This window comes from Pagrus major, chromosome 24 (genome assembly GCF_040436345.1).
Source record: "Pagrus major chromosome 24, Pma_NU_1.0".
NCBI classification, from domain to species: Eukaryota; Metazoa; Chordata; class Actinopteri; order Spariformes; family Sparidae; genus Pagrus; species Pagrus major.
This window is the reverse complement of record NC_133238.1, coordinates 1,065,499-1,087,725: the sequence shown is the minus strand read 5'-3', so window position 1 is coordinate 1,087,725 and position 22,227 is coordinate 1,065,499. Positions and strand designations below refer to the sequence as shown.

Here is a 22,227-nt window from a genome sequence, read left to right as displayed (position 1 = left end):
ACATAAAGGCGACAAAAAAGCAATCAGCAAACTAAATGTGTACTTAGTACAGTCTGTAAAAGTATAATTCAAGTATAGTATTTTTTCACCTGGGACCACTCAGCATCAACAGTTTCACAAGAATTTACACAAAAGGTATCTAGACAAGATTCAATATTTCAATTAACCTTACACAGAATGCCTAAACGCTGGATCTACAATTACTTTCTGACTTACCAGCAGCAGTTTCACAGCTTCTTTCCCCTAGACAAAATGTAACTGGTAACGCGTCGTCATTTCGCAAGGTGAAATTTAGCATGTTCACCCAGGTCTTATGTTTAAATCGGGTGGCTGTGGCTCAGGAGAGCCAGCGTCTTGTTATCAGAAGGTCACTGGTTTGATTCCTCTGGTCTGCATGTCAAAGTGTCCTTGGGCAAGATACTGAACCCCAACCCCAACCCACTGAACCTTGCATGGCAGCCATCGCCATCAGTGTATGAATGTATGAATTACTGTAAGTCGCTTTGGACAAAAGCGTCTGCTAAATGCCCTAAATGTAATCCAGTATTACATTTTAAAAAATTACAAATGTAAATGTAGATCAAAGCCAAGCTGAGGTGATAAAAACCCATGTCTACTGCTGAGTCAATTGACCTGGGTGTAAATTTGCACAAAAAAGCCTGATCTTACCGTGTTTAAGAAGGATTTTTGACCAGTGGAAAAGGGGTATAAGAGAATTGGGATGGCCTGCAAGATGGCGGACAGGAACTACTTCCGCTTCAAGCGAGGAGCGAGGAAATGACAAATAAGAGCCATGAAAAATAACCTTTCTCTATGGTTTAGTCAACAATGGAGTCAATAGGCTCTTTCGAGTTGAGCCAGTCCTGCACAGAATCGATCAGCGGTGATCACCACACAATGCATGCCGGTTAAATTTGTGTCCGACTTCAGACCCTGGACACCCACCCTGGACCTATAACATCATTACAAAAATAATAGAACACAATAATAGATCACCCTTTTTTACATCAAGATATAACAAAAAACAACACAGAAACAGAATAAAAAGGATAAACAGAGAGGGGAATATAAACATATACATCAAAAATGATTTGAAGGCATTATAAATGCTCATTGTCCTTATGGATTTGTCAATCCTTTTAGTGTTTCAAATTACAATTTCATATCATGTTTGAACTGGGGAATATTGGAAGGCCTCTTAGTCCACTTGCATTTATGGATATAAAACTAAGCGTGTAAAATTAAAATATTTAAGATAAATCCATGACTTCTGTCTAGATCGTTTTCTTTATAAGAGAAAATTACATCTGTCGTGGCAACTGAAAATCAGTCGCTTGTCTAGTGCAGATGAGAGTTGGTCAAACACCAAGTTCGACACAATATTTATTTTCTAGAAGTTCCTTTATTGCTTGCAAGCAAGAGCCGCACACCAGCAGCACATAGCTGTTGACTGAAGGGAGGCAGTCTTTCCCCTTCTTTTGTAATAATAAGAAACAATACATTTAATTGTTACAGTCACAAGATGACATATGATCTCTCTCAAAACACTATTCCAATTATCTCCACCTCCATCTTATGATACACTTAAACTTCTTATATGCTTCAACCATTGTTGTGTGTCATAAGTCAACCTAAGGTCAAAACACTTACATAGAATACATAGAAGAGGCTTCACCGACCCCCTTCAGGATGAAGTCCTTACCTAAGTTCCTTTATGTTAATTTTCACGGCACATTATATCATATACAACACATGAATACATCCATTCATACTCTGCATCCACATAGCTATCACAAGACAGAACTCATGTTGGAAGCACACAAACAATTAGATTTCACTTTACATAAATAATAATGTGTCTATATTAAGTTTTATATGTAAGAACAATATATCAAAATAACAAGGGACATTTGAGAATTTCCCTCACACATCTCTTTTTTTCAAGTTAATTTTGGTTCCACATAACATTCCAAAAACATTTTCAACATCATTCCAAAAAAAATTGACATAAATGCGTTCATAAAATAGATGTAGAATACTTTCAGTGTCAGTATTAAAGAATACACAGAATATAATTTCCATATCTTTTAATAAAGTAGTTTGTTGGCTAAATTAAGTGTATCATTTAAGTACACTTCACAGACTTTATTGTGGCCAATAAATTTGTTGTAGTAGGTCCAAATCGGGTTCCAGTTGATGTTCTCAAAGTGATTGTAGCAATAGTGTTTACTCCGAGAAGTTGCAGGGCAATGTATCATACGTCTAAGAAATGTATTGTTGCATTTGTTAAGGATGTTTAATAATAATAATAATAATAATAATAATAATAATACCTGACTTGATCACAACTTGCTCTGACGTCATGTACACGGAGGCAACAGTAATCTCATGGGATCGAGGCAGCTGCACTTTCACTTTCTGCTTTCTGACATTATTGATCTGACAGATCAATACTGAAAACTATTGTCTTGATTTTTTTCTTTTGTGTTTGGCTTTTAATGTATTCCATTTATTAATGTAGTCTAAGAGGGACGGGTCTGCTCACATGATTTATAAAAAGCAGCAAACTGATGTGAAGCTGATTTACGTGAGAATGTATGGAAAATGGTGGTTGATCCATGAACAGAAACCACAGATCCTCCTCTTTCAAACCATCTGTCTTCTCTGGCCGAGATGTTTACATTGTTGTCCTCAAAGGAATGATTTTTCCCCTTCAGATGTGAATGGACAGCAGACCCACGTCAAAAACAGAGCAAGGGAAGTTGAAGTCTTCACAGAACATATAAATGCTGTGGGCAATAACATCAAGTTCACACGGGAAGATGTCAGAGGAGACAGTCTGCCCTTCTTGGACTGTGCAGTAAACATTGAAGAAGACAGAAGCCTCAACATTGAGGTGTACAGAAAACCTACACACACAGATCAGTACTTGCTGTTCAACTCACATCACCCACTGGAGCACAAGCTGGGGGTCATCAGAACCATAAACCATCGGGCTGAGACCATGTCCACTTAAAACCTGTGGCTAGCCAAACTGGACCTTTGTCAAAACCGCTACAAGCTCCAGAGCAGACAGAGAGGAGGAGACAAGAAAACGTAACAACATCGTCATTCCCTATGTCGCAGGAACATCTGAGAAACTCAGGAGGATCATATCCCGGTTCACTTTAAACCTACCAACACACTGAGGCAGAAACTTGTCCATCCTAAGGACAAAACACCCAGGCATAAACAGAGTAATGTAGTTTATGCTGTTCAATGCAGCCAGGACTGCACAGATTTGTACACTGGAGAGACAAAACAACCTTTCCATAAAAGAATGGCACAACACAGGAGGGCCAACTCCTCAGGTCAAGACTCTGCTGTCCACTTACATCTGAAGGTGAAAAAGCATTCCTTTGAGGACAACAATGTAAACATCTTGGCCAGAGAAGACAGATGGTTTGAAAGAAGAGTAAAGGAATCCATCTATGTCCAATTGGAATGACCGTCTTTGAACTGAGGAGGTGGCCTAAGACATTACTTATCACCCACCTACAATGCAGTACTGAGTTGGCCCTAACGACTCTGAAACTCAGAGCTCACACGTGTCCTTAACGACTCTGTAAGGACACTCCAACACAGAGTTTAAAAGCCTGCCAACTCCCCTCCAGTTAGTTAGAACTGAAGAAGTCCTCTGGGATGAGAAAGTCTACAAGAAACTGAAACAAGTCCAGTTGCCTATGATACAGCACTAAGAAGTTTTATTAACTGTTGCACAAAGAATACCAATTATTTGTACCCAGTTTTTCTCTGTTGTATAACCTTTTAGACCCAGTACTACCAAAAACGCATGTGTGGTGCAGTGTCACGGTCATACAGTACATAGGCCTGATAAACCTACGTATCTATTTTTATGATGAAGTCTCATGGCAGGGCCGGCCCGAGACATAAGCGAAATAAGCAGCTGCTTGGGGGCCCCCAATCGATAAAAAAAAATTATTTTTATTATTATTTTTTTTACATATTAAATAAATTAAACAAGTAATATAAATGAATGAATGAATGAATAATTCAAGACAAGATGATTCTGATTTCATGATCAATATACCTGCCTACAACTGCTGTGTCTGCCAGCATTTGAGTCATGCGCATAAACTAGACACCTCACGTGCATAGACAATTGACAATAGACACTGCATCAAGTTCAATCGTCTTGTTAGAGTCAGTTGGAAGAGACGGTAATGTTAAGCCATGTCACAAAAAAGGACGTATTAAAATGTCAAGGCTATTGGGAGTGTTTAGGATGTTCAATCAAGCATGTACCTCCCTATGTGCTAGCTCTAGCTTATGTTGTAAACTAAAGTTAGCTGACTGAGGTGGACATTAGCACTAGCTACATGAAAACGTAGCTGAAGGCAAATTTACCCACATCTCCTCAGAGGGACTGTTTCTGATTGCACACCTGAGCGTTGATAGTTTATTACTGTTTTATAATGTGACATAGTGGTACGTCTAATAGCGATTACGTGCAGAGTCTTCATCCATGAGATATCAGTTTAAGTTGGAGGAAACACCCGAAGGTGAACTTAACCTGACTAGGTGTAAGGGATGCCAGCTAGCATTGCTGTGCGTGTCAAACGTTAGTAACCCTCACTCGGGCAGAGTCCAGCGCGCTAGCCAGCAGGCTAAAAGCCCAGGCTCCCAACCCCCTGACTACAGCGACTCTTAAGGCATCGGTAACATGACACACACAGCTATGGTAGCTGGCATCCAGCCAGGTGCCCAGCCAGGTGCCAAGCCAGGTGTGTTGAATAGGCTTGATTGCAGGGTGGAGCCAAGTCAGCATAAAGGAGCAGCCAGCACTCTCTTGTTCAGATACATTTTGTCCAGGTGAAGGAAGCTGTGAACTGCTGCTGGTGAGTAAGGAGAACTTGTAGATTCAGTGTTTAGGCATTCTGTGAGAAAAGTTAGTTAAATATTTAATCTTGTCTAGATATTTTTGTGTCACTATTGTGAAACCATTGAAGCTAAGTAGCTGTGAGTTTCTGCCAAGCCAGGTGTGTCAGCATAAAGGAGCAGCCAGCACACTCTTGTTCAGATACAACGTGCCATCTACTGTCCTCCTACCTTTCGCAGAACGACCTCCTTGACCCTAATCAGTCAGGCTCCAGGACTGCTCACTCCACTGAGACGGCCCTCCTCACAGTGACTGAGTCGCTCCATGCTGCCAGAGCCTCGTCAGTCCTCATCCTCCTCGACTTATCCTCTGCCTTTGACACAGCCAACCACCAAATCCTCCTCTCCACTTTGGCTGAACTTGGCATTGCTGACTCTGCTCTAACCTGGTTCGCATCATACCTGAAAAATTGCACCTTTCAGGTCACGTGGAATGGCTCCTTGTCCAAACCCTGCTCCCTGGAAACTGGTGTCCCTTAAGGCTCAGTACTAGGACCGTTTCTGTTTTCACTATACACTAGATCACTAGGCTCTGCAATCACATCACATGGATTCTCTTACCATTGTTATGCTGACGACACCCAACTGTTCCTCTCCTTTCCCCCGTCCTCCAATAATCACATTGCCACGCGCATCTCGGAATGTCTGGCAGACATCTCCACTTGGACAACTGCGCATCATCAAGCTCAACCTCAGTAAAACTGAACTCCTCTTCATCCCCGGGAAAGACTGCCGTCACATGGACCTGGCAGTCACTGTCGAGAACGTCACAGTATTGCCTTCTTGACTGCGAGGAACCTGGGAGTGATCCTCGACGACAGACTATCCTGCACCCCCAACATCACCGCTGTGGCCCGATCCTGCAGATTTGCCCTCTACAACATCCGCAGGACCTGGTCTTTCCTCACAAAGGATGCAACGCAACTCCTGGTCCAATCGCTGGTCATTTCCCGCCTGGACTACTGCAACTCTCTCTTGGCTGGACTCTCAGCCTCTGCGACTAAACCCTTGCAACGTATCCAAAACGCTGCAGCGCACCTTGTTTTTAGTCTACCCAAATTCTCCCACGTGACCCCCTTCCTCTGTGACCTCCACTGGCTTCCTGTTGTGGCCCGCATCAGATTCAAAACCATGGTGCTGGCCTTCAAGGCCGTCAACGGAACTGCACCCGTCTACCTCCAAACATTGGTCAGACCACACGCCCCAGCGCGAGCACTTCGCTCTACTACATCAGCTGGCCGGCTGGTACCGCCATCGCTGAGAGCAAACAAAGGCCGCTCAGCGAAGTTCCAACTCTTCTCTATTCTGGTGCCCCACTGGTGGAACGAACTCCCGACCAATGTCAGGACAGCAGAATCGCTCGCCATCTTCCGCAAAAGACTCAAGACTCACTTGTTCAGACTTCACCTTGACCCCGCATAGTATGACTCCCCCTCCTCCGTTCTTACCCATAGCACTTACACCATAGCACTTTTGTACTTATGGTAGCCTTGATAAATAGCAGCTACTTTGCTCAGATGAGGCCTTGAAAATTGTTTCTATCTTTTCTGTTCTACTTTATCGACAGTGATATGTCGTGGTTTCTTTCTTGTGACAAATGTACTTATTGTAAGTCGCTTTGGACAAAAGCGTCTGCTAAATGCCCTAAATGTAAATGTATCTGGCATCTGTTACATAGGCAAGATGGAGCACTACGTGCGCTCTGCTCTGAGATCTTTGGTGTTGTTAATGAGAGATGGTGTATTGGTCTTTATGAGAAAATACCATGTTGGGTAGGGAGACTTCTGTGATGAAAATAGACTTCAATTTTATTACTATGGCGAGTGATGTAGTGGTGCTACCCTCATAATTAGGCTGCAGTAGATCACCATGTTAAGTGTTCACCATACTGCAATTATGCCTCATTTGCCTATAGAATATGAATTGTTAGGTGTGGAATTGCTTGTTGATGAGTGTAAGTTATGATGGCAAAATAAACTCATTCTGCTCCATCAACTATGCACTTATGCAATGTTATTTTTCAGGAACACTGTTGAAGTACTTTGGAGTGCAACCAACTCTACCTGCCCCTTTTGTTTCATCAAGTGCCAGTGCTTCCACAGCTGATGATACAGCAGGTGAGGTTTTTCTTGATGGCATTTTTATTTATTTTTTGTTTTATCATTGCAGGTTCATCCACTGCAGAGTTACAGGCACCTGAAAGCGAGGAACAGTTACAAGCACCTGAAAGCAAGGAGCAGTTAACAAGGATTTTGTTATTTTTCAATTCAAGTTCAGTAAACCACACTTAGTGCTTCACTTTGAATATGACAGTTTAAAATAAATTTGTGATTTTAGTACCCTCTAAGGTTAAAAGGTGACTGGTTTGGTGTAAATAACAACTATATTAATACAGGGGTCTACCAAGCCCAGGGGGCCAGAGGTCTAGAGGGGCCAGGAGCTCCAAAACATTTGTGGCATATGAGAAAGGATGGATTACTGATGTGGTGTAGACATTGCAGTAACACAAGCAGTCCAAATCCATGCGAAATGCCTTTATTTAGAAATTTCGACAGAACTGTGCAAGTGGTGAAAATACTAGCTGTAAATTTTCACATGAATGTTGAGTGTTGTCGATGACGCAGTTGTATGGCGATCTACACTGTGATTGCTTCACACTGTGCGGCTGACAGCCTGTTTCTTCTCTCTGCTGCTGAGGGAGGCGCTGATACAGCGGAGACACGTCTACGTGTGTGGAAGTCAGGCAAAGCGCTGATTGGCTGAAGATGACATCATCCAATGAAGTTCTATTGTTAGAAAGAGGATGAGCTCATCGTTTAGAAGCCAATTTCGGAGAGCAGAGTGAAGACGCAACGGCGGCAGAGGACAGAAAGAGTCTGCGGACCTTTGACTGAGACCCACTCCGGACTTCTGCTACAAGAACAGGACGTGTCGGCGATTTTGAAGAGCGTAATTAACAGTGAGTTATATGAAATAAGTAGCATTCGTCTTTTGCATGAGAAAATAAGCGACCTAAATATAAAAACAGCGCATTTTCACAATTTGCTGGTTCTTTTTCATCTGGAACCGATGTGCTAAGATTAAGGAAAGTTGTAGTAAGTTACTACCTGTGTTCCGATAGAACAGACCAACATTTTTAGCAATGAGACAATTTAGTCTTATGTCATCAAAATTGCGTGTTGTGCTTGCAGGTATGGTTTGGTCCTGGGAGAGAGAGTCGGAGCGGCCTCCGCTGTCCGTCATTCTGCCGCAACTCTACCTTGGAGCGGAGAGCGACGTGACACAGGTAAGATGAGGACTACAAGTGGTGGAAAAATAAAGCTTACTAAGATCCTTAACATATGAAAAGTATCAACTATGTAAAGAAACATGTCAAATTATTGGTCCAGGATTCTAAATTTCACTGGAGTAAAATAATGAAGACTATCAAAAGTAAAATTAGGCTAGTGTTATACAGCTGCAGAGGCTCCAGAATTAGCCTATATTATTATATCATTATATAGCTTGTGTTACTGGATTATTATTACCGATGCATTAATGTGAAAGCAGCATTTTTACTGTTGTATCTGACTGAGGTGGTGCTCATTTTAACAACTTAATATACAGTTGGGGGGTTAAATCTCAATTTTACACACTGATCACGTTTGTATCTGCAAACTGGACATCTCAGTGGAATGTAGTGGAGAAACAAGTATAGCCCTGAAATGTAATGGAGTTGTAGACACTACCAGTCGTGGCAAAGCCTATTGAACTATGATCATGGCAGTAAACTGAATACAATAATCTCACTTTATCAAGAGACAAACAATCCTAAATAAGGTGAGACCACCAACAGTGAATATCACAGAAAGAAACAATGGGCTAGTTTCCTTTTTATGAAAAATGCAAATATTTCACTCTATTTCCATCCTTGTGTGTGTGTTTGTAGGACTGCCTGGCATCTCTGGGTATTTCCTATGTGCTGAGTGTGAGCCGCTGCAGCCCCCAGCCCTCCTTTTTGCCCTGCTCCAGATATCTTCGCATCCCCATTGATGACTCCCTGTGGGACGACCTGCTGCCCTGGATCCCACAGGCTCTGCACTTTATTGGTCAGGAATCACACACACCATTGCTCTTTAACAAGCCATGTTACAAGTGGATTACGTCCAATTCCTAATACAAATAATTCCAGTCCAAATAACTTTGTTCATATTGATTTTATTTAAATGATAGTTCATTGTTAGTTGTCTTTTTCTGTGTAGTTTGACTAACTGTCTCAGTGTTGTGTGTGTGAAGATGCAGCCATGTCCTCTGGTTCCTCTGTCCTGGTTCACTGTGCAGCAGGAATCTCTCGCTCCCCAGCTCTGGCTGTAGCCTATATCATGTACAGCCTGGGAATGGACCTGGACCATGCCTACAGGTACGGCTTTTTACACACATCTGAGCTGTGCAGTAATTCATCATATCTGCCAGTGTACTGAACAGGGTTGTGAAAGTTCCATACTTTTATTTATAATATACAATTAGGCATGTATACATAATACCAAACCCTTATTAATCTACAGCAATGCTGAGTTCAACTTTGCTGAATTTCTTCCTGTAGTTGACCAACAGTGAGCCATCTTGACAATGCACTGTTTAGTTTTATTTAACCTCCCCTCCTTCACAACAGAGACATGGCTTACAGTTTTGAGAAAGGAGCCTATGGAACAAATGTGTCTTTTGAATAAACTGTGTGGACTTATTGTCCACTTAGCTGGACCAAACAACAGTAAATTGAATCTCTAGGAGCTATTGAGACTGTTTACCAAATTGAACTGCAGGTTGTCACAAATTTCACTCTGTGGTGTGGCTGCCACTTTACACAGTAATTTACTACCTGCAGTATTGTTCTTGCCTGTGATTGGTAACTCAATTGCACTGCCAAATTAAATCAAGCTTTCCAGTATATATTTTGTAATTTAGTAAAACTGGAATAGAAGTGAATTTCTTGGAAAAACAATGTCTAGGACCTATTTTTGCCATCGTTTCAAGTATCTAAAATGGTATTACAACACAAATGAATCACAAAACACACATTTGTGTTATTATTTTGTTAATTTATTCATTTGTAGGTTGAAAGAGAGATGATGTATTTCTTTGAAGTCATATTGCATATTGAAATGTGGTCTACACAAAGACGTCATTTCAATGCAATTATTTCTCATATAAAATGTCATAAATATGGAACTATATAGTCTGTGTACTGCAAACAAAAAGCTTCCAGGACATCTTAATAGGAGCAGATTTATGCATTTATGTAAAATAAGACATTGCGCTTACTGCTGGTCCTACTAATGATTGTTTGTCCTCATCGCTGGATTAAACATAACAGTAAACAACCAGGATGTGAGGCGGATCATTACTGTGTGTTTTAAACTGGGGCACAAGACCAAACCGAGTGAACACAAGTGAAATATAGCGCTACACAAAGAAATGTCTGTTGTGTTCCCTCTGTGGCATTTAGCCAGGCTAAATAACATGCCCAGCGACTGACCAGTTCTGCTCTGCCTCTGATCTCTGGTCATGTCCCTGCCGCAGTAGGTTAAGCATGCCGGTCCTACAGTGCTCATCGGCATCCACAGATGTTTTTTATCTGGTGCACAAAGCCAAACTGAATGAATACACATGACACATGACTTTACAATTTTTTTTTTGTGGAACCCCCTGCGGCCAGCTCTGCCACAGCCAAAATGGAATATCCTCATTAAAATGAATGGAAAGAATTGCATTATGTCGCACCGCCTGATTTGGTCTGAAACCAGCCTGAAAACTTAATTCTTTCTGATGGCCAAGTGGGGGCAACTATTGTATGTAAGCTTATGACAAAATGACACTACTTTTCATTGATGTATTACATGTGTAAAACGTTTCCTATTGAGTCTCAATCACACATTTCAAGTTTTCTTCAATACAGCATGTCAATCATTTTGTAAAGTATTTTATTTGGGTATGAGCAGGCTATTCTTAAGGGCATGGCTACCTTGTGTTTGACAAGTCGCTAACACAGCATGTCCTCAGGTTCTCAGTCCGATCCAATAACGATATCCTCTGGCGCTCCACCCTCATGTCTGATTGTGTTCACTTTGGCCTAAAAAGCCCTAAGATGACAATGGCCAAAATGGGGGTTAACACTTGTATCTGTCTTTTGCACAAATAAATAAGAGGAAAAAATAAAAACAGATCACAATACTGTCTGACCAGATTGTACATCAATGTAGAATATCAACCAGTCAGTACATTAGTTTATTAATTACTATTTTATTTATTCTTATTGATCATTTTATTTTATATTATATTATATGAGCTGTGAAAGACTGGTTGCTCTAACCCCACATCCTATCTGTCTCCTTGTAAGGTTTGTGAAAGATCGTCGACCCTCAATTTCCCCTAACTTCAACTTCCTGGGTCAACTGCAGCATTTCCAGGGAACTCTGAGCAAGATGGCCTCTGGTGGTGACCTCCTCATCCAGCGGCTGGATAATCACCTGCTTTCTGTAAACGACTGTGTTAACTACACTGACAACATTCAGAAGATTAATTATCAGGCTGACAGTGTCACAAGCAACTCAGCAGAGGCCAAACAGGCATACAAAGAGAATTTCTACCACATAAACAAAGCATTTCAGAGAAACTCACTTTCAGATGAAAGTGGAAACCAGCAGGTTTCCCTGTCAGGGAAGCTCCAGAATATTCATTTGACTCTCAATCAAAACCAGCAGCAGCTCCAGATCCCAGGTGAGGTTGTAGCTCCAAGCCCCTGTGAGCCAGTCAAACCAGAAGCAAAGCCCACACTACAACTCCCAGCAGGCTCAGCTTCTCTACTTGAGAAACGCAAAAGCCTCAATCTCTCTTTAACCCCTTTGGGAATCTGCCCTCCCTCAACAGCCAGCATCAGCCAGCAAACAAGGGGCGCTACCACTCTCAAAACTGTCTGCATTGGGGAAATGAGGGAAAGGCCAGAGGCCAAGACACAGAGCAACACTTCCTCCTACAGGCAGCCTGAAGATACCCACTGGGAAAAGAATCCCTCTTATAGCAAGTGCAGCAGAGCTGAAGCAATGGAGCAGGGCCTGCTGTCGCCACTCAGCTTCACCCTCAACAAGCTGCTGGGCTGGGGGGAGAGGGTGCTGCTAGGAGGGATGTTTGTCCAACCTGTAAGGATGGGACAGCCTGCATACAGCTGATTTTCAGGATGCTTGGTGTGTCTGTTTATATCTGTGCACCACACACAAGGTCTGAAAGAACTTGTGTCTTCTATTTATTCATTTATTTATTTATTTATTTCCTGCAGAGCTGAATATAACTCTACTTGACAAGAAACCTCAACACAAATGAGTCTTGTTTATTACATATTGACACCAGTCACCTTGGCCTTTGTAAGATGAAGTTATTTTAAAAGGCTTTTAAAAAAATGGCACAATGGGTTCAAAAGTATTTACTGATGATTAAAGATTGCATTTCAACCCTGTCTTGCTTTTTTCTCAGTATGAGTCTTCAGTTTAACCATTTACTGTAAATATACAATAATTCTTATAATTATAACAATATGTTCTGTCTAAGAAGCCGCATTAGGCATTAGTTTCATTTCTCACAAAATTGTAAGTGTTATGCCAGGACACAAATAATGTGAGGGATATTGTGCAGGAGTGCAAAAGTAATTAATAGTTTCAAGTATATTAATGATAATAAAATTAGAGTAAAGACTTTTTTTTCAAAAGAAGACACTGGCTTTGTAGACTATACAATCCATTGGTCATGAAAATCTTCATGTGGTCCTATAATGGGCCTAATAACAGCTAAAAGCAAGATCCTGAGTTATACAGAATCTCATATCATCACAGCTCTAGGTAGGAGACACGCAGTGAGTGCGTGTTTCTCGGGAACCTCAACAAGTTTGACATTATTCGGGACTTCCACACAGGCAGGACCCTTTTGACAAAAAACATGCTAAAAACCAAAAGCAAATACAGAATGAGGCCACAGTTGGTGGGATTTTGGTGAGGTCGGGGGCCTCCGGGCACCGGCCCAATCGGGGGTTAATCTGTGCTTGGTAAAGGGTCATATTGGGATTTACATGAGTTTAGTATTTACATTGTAATGCACACTATTTTAAATGATCAAGTCTCGAGCCTTGTGATTAGAATGGCTCCATTAATTTTGCATTAAAATGTATTATGGACTTCATCAGCCATAAGGCACAATGCTTTAGGCTCATTATATACATTTTGCATGAAAATATCCAAGTGTGGATTTCATTGTGCATTATATAATGATAATAGCGGTACATACACTGAATAGCCTGCATGGTCTGCCTTCAAGATGCGCCACAGAGCACCACAGGAAATCATTCCTGCCTGTGGCCATCAAACTGTTCTGTTCAGTGTCAGACACAAAGTTTGCAACTTTGGCATTATTATTGCTCTGTATATATATGTGTTCTAGTGGAGTGTACATTTCTTGTATTTTTGTTGTTCTTGTTTATATATAGATATTAGTATTATTATTATTATTATTTCTGCATTCTGAACTTTGAATGGGAGCAGCTGTAACGTAAACAATTTCTCCTCGCGGATAATAAAGTATTTCTGATTCTGATTCTGAAGACAGCTCATTGTGGCCTCATCTATGACTACTGAATAGGAACTTCCTGGCAAGTGATATACGGGAGATGTAACTTCAGGGCGCAGAGTAATTGTAGGAAGCAGTCCACATATGGCGTGTTGCAACTACGACGTTGCCGTTTTAGTAACCGAACATTGTTAAGTTACATTGATGTTCTTGTTAAAGCCGACCCAGAGCCAATGAAAGACCTTTAATTAAACAAGACAGCTTCTGTTTAATAACAAAACAAATATTTTTATGGACAATCATAATTAGTCTACTTTGTAATACTTTCACGTCCTTTGCGAGTTATTAGGTTGACATGATCAGGGATACTCCAAATGACCAAATTAGGAAACTGACACATGGAATTTGTTCTGGCCATTTATTTGTTTAATCTGACGAAAGCTAAAGTGTGTGTAGTGTTTTATCATATAATTTCTAAGTGTCGGTATGTGCTACTGACACACCGCTTGGTGTCTGTGTGGAAATTAGTGTGTGAGCTGCCTTAGTTTCTTGAGGAAAGAGAAAAGAGGAAGCAGTTCTCCGCCCCAAGTAGCTGCCTGAAGGCCACGGAGAAAAGAGCAGAAAGAAGCGAAGAGAAGCAGCCAAGCGACACAAGCCACTGCACAGCAAAAACTCCAACAAAGACACGGAGCTGCTCTCTTTCGTGGATAAACAGTGCGACTCCGGTGGGACTTTTGGTTTTCATGTGTGATTCTGAACGCCGTCGTTGTGTGTTGAAAATCTCGTCGTGGAAAATGAGCTTCATGTAAGAAGTTTCACTTTGAAGCTACACCGATAAAATCGTGCATGCTGGTGTCCTCTGCTAACATTAACGTTAACAGGCGGATTTACTCGCGTACTTTGCTTTGGATTGCTTTTCCTCGGCTCGGGTTGGCTGTAGCTGCTGGTGGAACGGCGGGCCTCTGATTCAGGCCCTGGAAAGTTTTTAACAAATCCAAGTGTAAATCCAGTATGAGTGGAGAAGAAGAAAGATTCAAGCTGGTGGTGGTGGGAGGAGGAGGGGTCGGGAAAAGCGCCCTTACCATCCAGTTCATCCAGGTACCGACTCCCACTGTACTTTACCTATAGGGATTATTATAGACACAAAGCCTAGTTAGACTACAGTAAGCCTACATAGGGTAGCCTACTCTATTGCATGTGTAATGTAGGCTATTATTAGAATTAATATTATTCATTATGTTACATTATGACTCAGTCAAATGATTAGTTAAAAAATCACTTAATCTTTTTAGATAAGTTACTGGCTATTAATAAAAACTAAATTGCCAGGTTATGAAAAATCTCTGTGCCTTGTAATTGTCAACTCATAGTCATCAATAAAGCGCCACAGGTTTTTCAGCTTCTCATTAGCTATAGTTTATAAGTCTTGTTGTGAGTTAGAACAATAAGTTAGTAACTAGATTCTGTCCAGCTCTTTTCCAGAAGGTAAGTGGCCAACCTGTCCAATAGAGGGTTATTCTGATTATCTAAAGAGCAAAAAAAACAAAAAAACACCAACAACTACAAAGTGGGGTGATTTTTCACAACCTGGTACTGATCTATAAAGCATGGTAAGAGATTTATAAAGCCATTAGTTATAAGTTATATAACCTTTATGAAAGTATATTATATATGATGAGTAGGCTGTATATTTACCATACCTTCTCTGCAGCATTGGTTTCCATTTTCATTGAGTACTTATGAAAATCAACTTGAAACTTGCTTACAGTAGCGTACAAAGCCTAAAATCCAACTGAGCTGACTAGCTGCACTTGGTTTTGAAACTACAGTACAGACTATAGCCTTGTTTCAGACAGTGGTGGAAGAACTGCAGCAGGTCATAACCACTGTGGTTGGAATGCACTTTGCACCACAGGTCAAAATGTTTATCTAACATTGATTAGCTATAGTTGGCTGATCCCATTGCCTCATTATAATACACATGACAGAACAGGACACTGGTCTTTTCTCAGGTACAAGCATCAGAGCTATAAGTCAGCATTAGTTTGATGAGGGGAGAGGCAATGTAACAGTACTGATGCAGCATACATTTGTCCCTTTAACAGACCTGGTTCATTTGTGAGCTGTTTTTAACAGTGTAGAATCATTTTTGGTCAGGTTTGCCTAGCTAACCAGCTAACAATGACTGATCAGTTAAGGGGCCATTTCAGTATTTTTTATGTTTAGATAATAAATTACAATTTTTACACTTTATGTTGCTGCTAGCCACATTTTTGAATATTGGTTTTCTACACTCCTGACAGCTACTGCTTCAGAATGCCACTGTTGGCTCATTTGTGTGGTAGATGCAGGTTAATACAAGCTAACATTCACTGATATATGGATAGTGATTTTGCTAACTAAGCCACAAATCAAACTGACCTGACTGTTAGCTTAAAATCTATCTTGGAAACTACAATACCACACTGAAATGTTATGTAGGCCAAGTAGAAGTACAATATAGAAATACTCACAAAAAGTACATGTCACTTGTATTGCACAGATCCAGTGTGTAGTATTTAGTAGAATTTAAATCGCCAGAAAACGGGACAGTAGAAAGTATCAGATCATATACCTCATCCAATGAATCCAGAAGAGATTAACACTTGTTAATTAATTCTGAATTTGACACTTCAGTTTTTCCAGAGTTGATGAGTAAAGTTGGTAAGGAGTGAGCCATCTCTGTTCTTTAAGGTAGTTGCTTTTTCATATCCTTCACTTCAGTCTCTCTTTCAAACTCAGTGGCGGCTGAACAATGTATTATTATGCGGCCATGTGTCCTTGACATCATTACACTGTGCCTTATAAGGGGCCAAAAATTATGACAACTCTGATCAGATGTGATGGGAACATGACTACATCCAATCCAAGCTGAGCCGATAAACACCCGACTACTGAAGAGTCATTTGACAATACTTTAGTAGATATACTTAGTTATGTTCTACCACTAGTTACAGAAATGCAAATCTATTTTATTGGAGTATTCACATTTGTAGAACTGCTGAATGGATGTACAGCATCTTTCTCAAGCTGCGTCTTACAAATGGCCACTCTCCAAGAGAGAGTGAAATATTTCTTGGGAAAACTTTAAAACAAGTCACTTAAATTAAGAGACACTGTTGATTGTAGCATATAACTACAGTAGAAACTGTGCCTATAGCAGTAGCTTACTATTAACCCTGAGTGTGTCCCACAGTCCTACTTTGTGTCAGACTACGACCCCACCATCGAAGACTCCTACACCAAGATCTGTACTGTGGATGGAAAGGAGACCCGGCTGGACAGTAAGGCTCTATCACACTGGACATGAATTCACACTTTACACTGTTTGTCAGAGTGATTGCAGGGTGTGTGAAAGGCTTTGTTTGAAAGAGGGTGTGTTGCACTGTGATGTGATATGACACAGATGGTGTGTTTGCTCTCTGGATGTTTCATTCCCTTGTTAGGACTTGCACTTGGCCAGTGTTGCTGCATGAGGCCAGGCTGTAGTGTGTTCTGTCACACTTCTGTTTCACCATACAGTAGCCTAATATGTGAATGGCAGACTGTTCTTTATATGTGTAGCCGTTTGTTTACAGCAATGCAATTGTCTTTTATATGTTTTTTTTTCCTATACCCTGTCCTTCGTAAACATTACTGTAGACTGAATGATACAGTTAGGTCAAATTTAAGCTTCTTGAATAAACAGAAGTAGTATGTGGTCATTATCTTTAACTCTACATAGATTTGATTCATTCTTATATTGGGAGCACTTGTTCTATGTAATACTTTATGTCTTACAGTGATATGTACACAAATATTGTAGTTTGTGTGGTGGGTGGTATAGAGGTATATAGAAGGTAGGACCAGCATATCATGGCACTCACTCATGTCTACTCACTGGCTCTGTCAGAGTCTTCAATGGGAACGTGGGTTTTCTCAGCCCCAGTTGTGCCTCTCATGTTACATTACATTTGAGTCACAAAGCTAAGCATTCATTTTTATGAAAGTTAAATCCCTGGCGTTCTCAAGGAGTTGTCCATCTCAATAAAAATAATTCTTAACTTCAAAGTTGTGACTCTGTGACACTGTTTCCTAGTCCAAATAAAGAGGGTATCTCCAAATTACATATTTAATTGATTGTTGAACCGGAAGTGAATTCCTTTCCTTGCATTATTTATGATTTTTGTAAATTGTTTTTATATTTTGTGTTTTTATATTTATGTGTTGTACAAAATGAGCAAGGTCATTTCTTGCAACCATCTTTGGATTGTGAAGAAGGTCAAAAAAAAAAAAAATGGAGGGAATGCATTTTAACTAGATTAGAGGAGGGTTTGAGGGTTCCTGGAATTGCCTGCAGAGAACCTACCCTCTGGGTTTTTGACAAGTTTTTGGATGCTTATTTTTCAGAATAACAATGCTGAGCTCTGTAAGTTGAATCTAATGATAAAACATGGAAGGCACAAACCGGCACAAGAGATTGCTGTACTTGCAACTTAAGATGCTCTTAGAAATAATGAAGATGAACTAGGGATGGGCGATATGGCCAAAACTGTTATCACGATATGTTTTTTTATATTGATCGATGTCGATAATTATCACAATTTACAGTATATTTAACAATAACAATGTTGAATTGACAGTTTTAAGAGTATTTTCCTTAGGACAGAACCCAAAACAAACCAGAAGGTTAATTATGGTTTATAAAATACAATTATTTATTGTCAGAATGAATAGGTGACAAACATTCAACAGAACCAACCAACCAAATGGCTTTATGTTAAACACTGGATAAATAAAATGATGAATATGTACAAGTATACTGAACTGAACATTGATTAAAGAAAATAAAATAAAAAGGTAAATGTTGAGGATGATTATGCTACTGTATTCTTTGAATATTGCACATTCTTGAGCTTGCAGGGAGTTGTTCAGTTCAGCTTTAATGCCTCCTGTTCTGTAAGACATGATGTGGTTTGGACGTGCGACCAGACCACATATCAGCGGTGACATCTCTGAGCTGCTCCTCTGCGAAGAGCAGGCATCATATCTTTAGCGATACAGTGCGTAACTGTGCTGGTTACGTCTTTGTGTCGCTTCGGTTTCTTCTCATATGGGGTAACGGCTGAAAAAGTAGCGGCAACTGTTGGTTGTCGAACTGAAGTTTGACTAGTAGAAGCAGCAGTGGGGCTGGCTGTTGGCTACTTGAGGGGAGGCTGACGCTAGCATGATACCGCTAACTCATACTTTCGGAGTACTGTTTGGGACGGTACCTTTTGAGATGATGGAAGAGGTTGGTGGTGTTTCCAGTTCTGCTGAGGACGCCAACACATTTGACATCTAATGCTGGCCTGTCCTTTGTCAGACTTCAAATTGATAGTCAGATAACTATTTCCAAATAACCAAAGTGATATGACCTTTCTTCGGTACAATTTCTTCGTCTTTGTCAGTTTCCTCGCACTCGGTTTCACTAGTCGGACCGCTCATTTTCTTGTGTCGGCTCGACACACCGGTGGTCACCGTCATTCTGAGTAGTTGTGAGTGGGAGGGGCTGGAAACATGTATCAACCACGTGCATTTGTTTCTCTGCTATGTGATTGGCTGTTGGTGTAGCGTTTTCTAGGCAAAGGAAAACGGACTCAAAAATAACTATATCGAAAATAAATGTAATAAATTTATCATTGTTATCGTGGAAAATTTTTATCATGAAAATTATCGAGATCGTTTTATCGCCTAGCCCTAAGATGAACCAATGCGTCCTACCTGCTCATAGAAGACATTCATGTAGACTTAACATGTAACATTTTGTAACTCTATTGTATTGTGAATATATTACATGGCTTACAATCAGTTCTAACGGCCAAGTTACTTTAGAATACATTCCCTATAATACCACAGTACAGTACAGATATATTGCCAATAACTAATTAACAAAAAGTAATTAACAAATTTTAAAGACCAAGTGAGTTTACTGTTTCAGTGCACTGATGTTATTTTGATAACCATAATAAGATCCACATAACACACAAAAAGTCTGAGTTCAATAGTGAAAATACAAAATATGCTTGTTTTTTTACCATTATAAATTATAATATAAGCCTAACAATACGAGTGAAAAGTTGAATCTTTGGAAAATGTGAATGAATTTTAGAAAATCTTGGTATTTCCTCCCATTGACTTTAATAATAGCAGTAGTCTAGTCTATGACACCCTGAAGGAATTCTTGCAAAGCTTTGACGTGTGTCTGAGCTCATTATGCCACTGCACAATCTAATGAGGTTCTGGAGGTTCTCCCCTAGAAAATTTTAACTGAGTAGATGTCATTTTCTGTATTCTGGTTGCTTTTAATGGGTGGTTTGACACTTTTATCTGGATATACTAGCAGGAGACAAATTATGGATACATCTGTAATTTCATCCAGACACATAGTCAAAGATATTATAAAGCTTAAAGTATAGAAATGTATTTGATTACTAATTTCTAATAGCTTTGTGGCACAGGCCCTGGATATATAAAATATAATTGCTAATATTTCAAACAGCAAATAACTTAAAATCCAACATATACTGTAGAACTAAAAAATCCAATGAAATATCTAAATTAAATCACCAACAATGACTTAAGGGGGTTGGTGTTTTTGCTGTCCTGTTATGTAAAACAAATAATATAATGGTGGCATTGCAGTAACAATTAAAAGATTGAGACTTAATAATTAAAAATAAAAGCTTACAGCATATATTTCATCCTTTATCGTTAGTTCAGTTGCTCCTTCTTTACCTCTTAAGGCCTTCCCTTTCTCTCTATCTCTTTTTAGTCACGTTTTTTCCATTTTTCTTTCCGCCTGTCATGTTTCTGTTCTTCTAACCTCGTACACTCTTTGATCAATTCTTTTTGTGTTGACAGTATCTGACCCACCTTAACGCAGCTACCTGGCTTCCTTTGCAACAGTAGCCCCTTTCTCACTGCCCTTTGATTCTCTGCATCCTCCTCTATGTGAAGGTTTCAGATGCGGCGAGGGGTGAAATTTCACTGCGGCTCTGATGCGCCTCCAGAGGTAGTATCAGAGCCGCAGCAGAGTCGATAAGCCAGAAGCCTGGATCAGGGGCGTGTCAATCTGATGGTGTTCACAGTCTGATAACTAAACAGATCCTTCACTCAACAAAATAAAGAGAAAAAAAAAATCCATCACCACCTGGGCCAACCAAAAACCCTGGATGACTGATGAAGTACGCAAAATGCTAAAGGCACGGAACTCAGCCTTCAAGTCTGGCGACGAGATGGCACTGAGAACAGCAAGAGCTAACTTGAACTGTGCCATCAGACTAGCAAAGCGTGCTCACAGTCGAAAAATCCAAGACTTTTTCCATGATCCCGCTAACACCAGGGATATGTGGCAAGGCATACGGACTATCACCAACTACAGGATTGCCCCTCCTGCATGTGACGATGACGTGGACTTCCTAAATGAACTAAACAACTTCTTTGGGAGGTTTGAGGCACTGAACAATGATCCTGCTGTGAAAACTGCTCCCCACCAGGATGAAAAGGCACTCTGCCTTGACATAGCTGAGGTGCGAAGGTCTCTGAGGAGTGTCAACACACGGAAGGATCTGGGCCCTGACAACATACCTGGGCGGGTGCTCAGGGAATGTGCAGATCAGCTAGCTTGTGTCCTAACAGACATTTTTAACACCTCTCTGGATCAAGCCAAAGTCCCATTATGTTTCCCAGTATGTGCCAAAGAAACCTCAAATCACATCACTAAATGACTACAGGCCCATCGCACTCACTCCTATTATGATGAAGTGCTTTGAAAGACTAGTAAAGGAGCACATCACCTCCAGACTCCCTGTCACGTTTGACCCCTTCCAGTTTGCCTGCTGGCCAAACCGCTCCACTGAGGATGCCATCTCCACTGCTCTTCACTTGAGCCTTGCACACCTGGAGGAGAAAAACACTCATGTTCGGATGCTGTTCCTGGACTTCAGTTCAGCGTTTAATACCATCGTTCCACAGCATCTGGTAGACAAACTGGGACCCCTGGGCTTCAGCACCCCCCTGTGCAACTGGCTGCTGGACTTCCTCACTGAAAGACCACAGTCAGTGCGGGTCGGTCAGAATACCTCCAGTGACATCGCCCTCAACACAGGCTCCCCTCAAGGCTGTGTCCTGAGCCCCCTACTGTTCACTCTGATGACTCACAGCTGCGTCCCAAGGGCTACCACCAATCACATTGTGAAGTTTGCGGATGACACAACAGTGGTGGGCCTCAACAGGGATGACCACGACCTGGCTTACAGTGAGGAGGTGGAGCAGCTGGTGGGCTGGTGTAGAAAAAACAACTTGATCCTGAACGTGGACAAAACCAAATAGATCATTGTCGACTTCAGGAAGAAGCAGCCCAGCCACGCTCCACTTCTCATCAACAACACGGCTGTGGAGGTGGTCAGCAGCACCAAGTTCCTGGGGGTGCACATCACAGACAACCTCACCTGGTCTGTGAACACTGCGGCACTGGTCAAGAAGGCACAGCAGCGTCTGCACTTCCTGTGAAGGATGAGGAGAGCCCTCCTGCCCCCGCCCATCCTCACTACATTCTACAGGAGCACCATAGAGAGCATCCTGACCAGCTGCACCTCCATGTGGTGTGGAAGCTGCAAAACCTCTGACTGGAAGAATGTG

General features: G+C 41.0%; 2 protein-coding genes across 2 annotated transcripts in view; both read left to right on the top strand.

The window, feature by feature from the left end:
* Nucleotides 1-7,796: 7,796 nt before the first annotated feature.
* On the top strand, nucleotides 7,797-12,422 carry LOC141020437 (uncharacterized). Its single transcript, XM_073495510.1, has 5 exons — nucleotides 7,797-7,897; nucleotides 8,130-8,224; nucleotides 8,867-9,026; nucleotides 9,214-9,337; nucleotides 11,315-12,422. The coding sequence occupies exons 2-5, from the start codon at nucleotides 8,132-8,134 to the stop codon at nucleotides 12,141-12,143; spliced, it is 1,206 nt and encodes a 401-aa protein (XP_073351611.1). The 5' UTR covers nucleotides 7,797-7,897; nucleotides 8,130-8,131; the 3' UTR covers nucleotides 12,144-12,422.
* A 1,554-nt stretch (nucleotides 12,423-13,976) lies between these two features.
* The window catches only part of rras (RAS related), a 35,350-nt gene continuing 27,099 nt past the window's right edge, over nucleotides 13,977-22,227 (top strand). Inside the window, exons 1-2 of the mRNA XM_073495511.1 lie at nucleotides 13,977-14,625; nucleotides 16,763-16,850. Of these exons, the coding sequence (XP_073351612.1) occupies nucleotides 14,539-14,625; nucleotides 16,763-16,850 (175 nt within the window). The 5' untranslated portion in view covers nucleotides 13,977-14,538. The remainder of the gene's footprint in view (nucleotides 14,626-16,762; nucleotides 16,851-22,227) is intronic.

Coding starts and splice junctions, on each gene's coding strand:
- LOC141020437 (XM_073495510.1), top strand. CDS start 8,132: ATGGTTTGGTCCTGGGAGAGAGAGTCGGAGCGGCCTCCGCTGTCCGTC. Junction 8,225..8,866: donor CGGAGAGCGACGTGACACAG/GTAAGATGAGGA, acceptor GTGTGTTTGTAG/GACTGCCTGGCATCTCTGGG. Junction 9,338..11,314: donor GACCTGGACCATGCCTACAG/GTACGGCTTTTT, acceptor TCTCCTTGTAAG/GTTTGTGAAAGATCGTCGAC.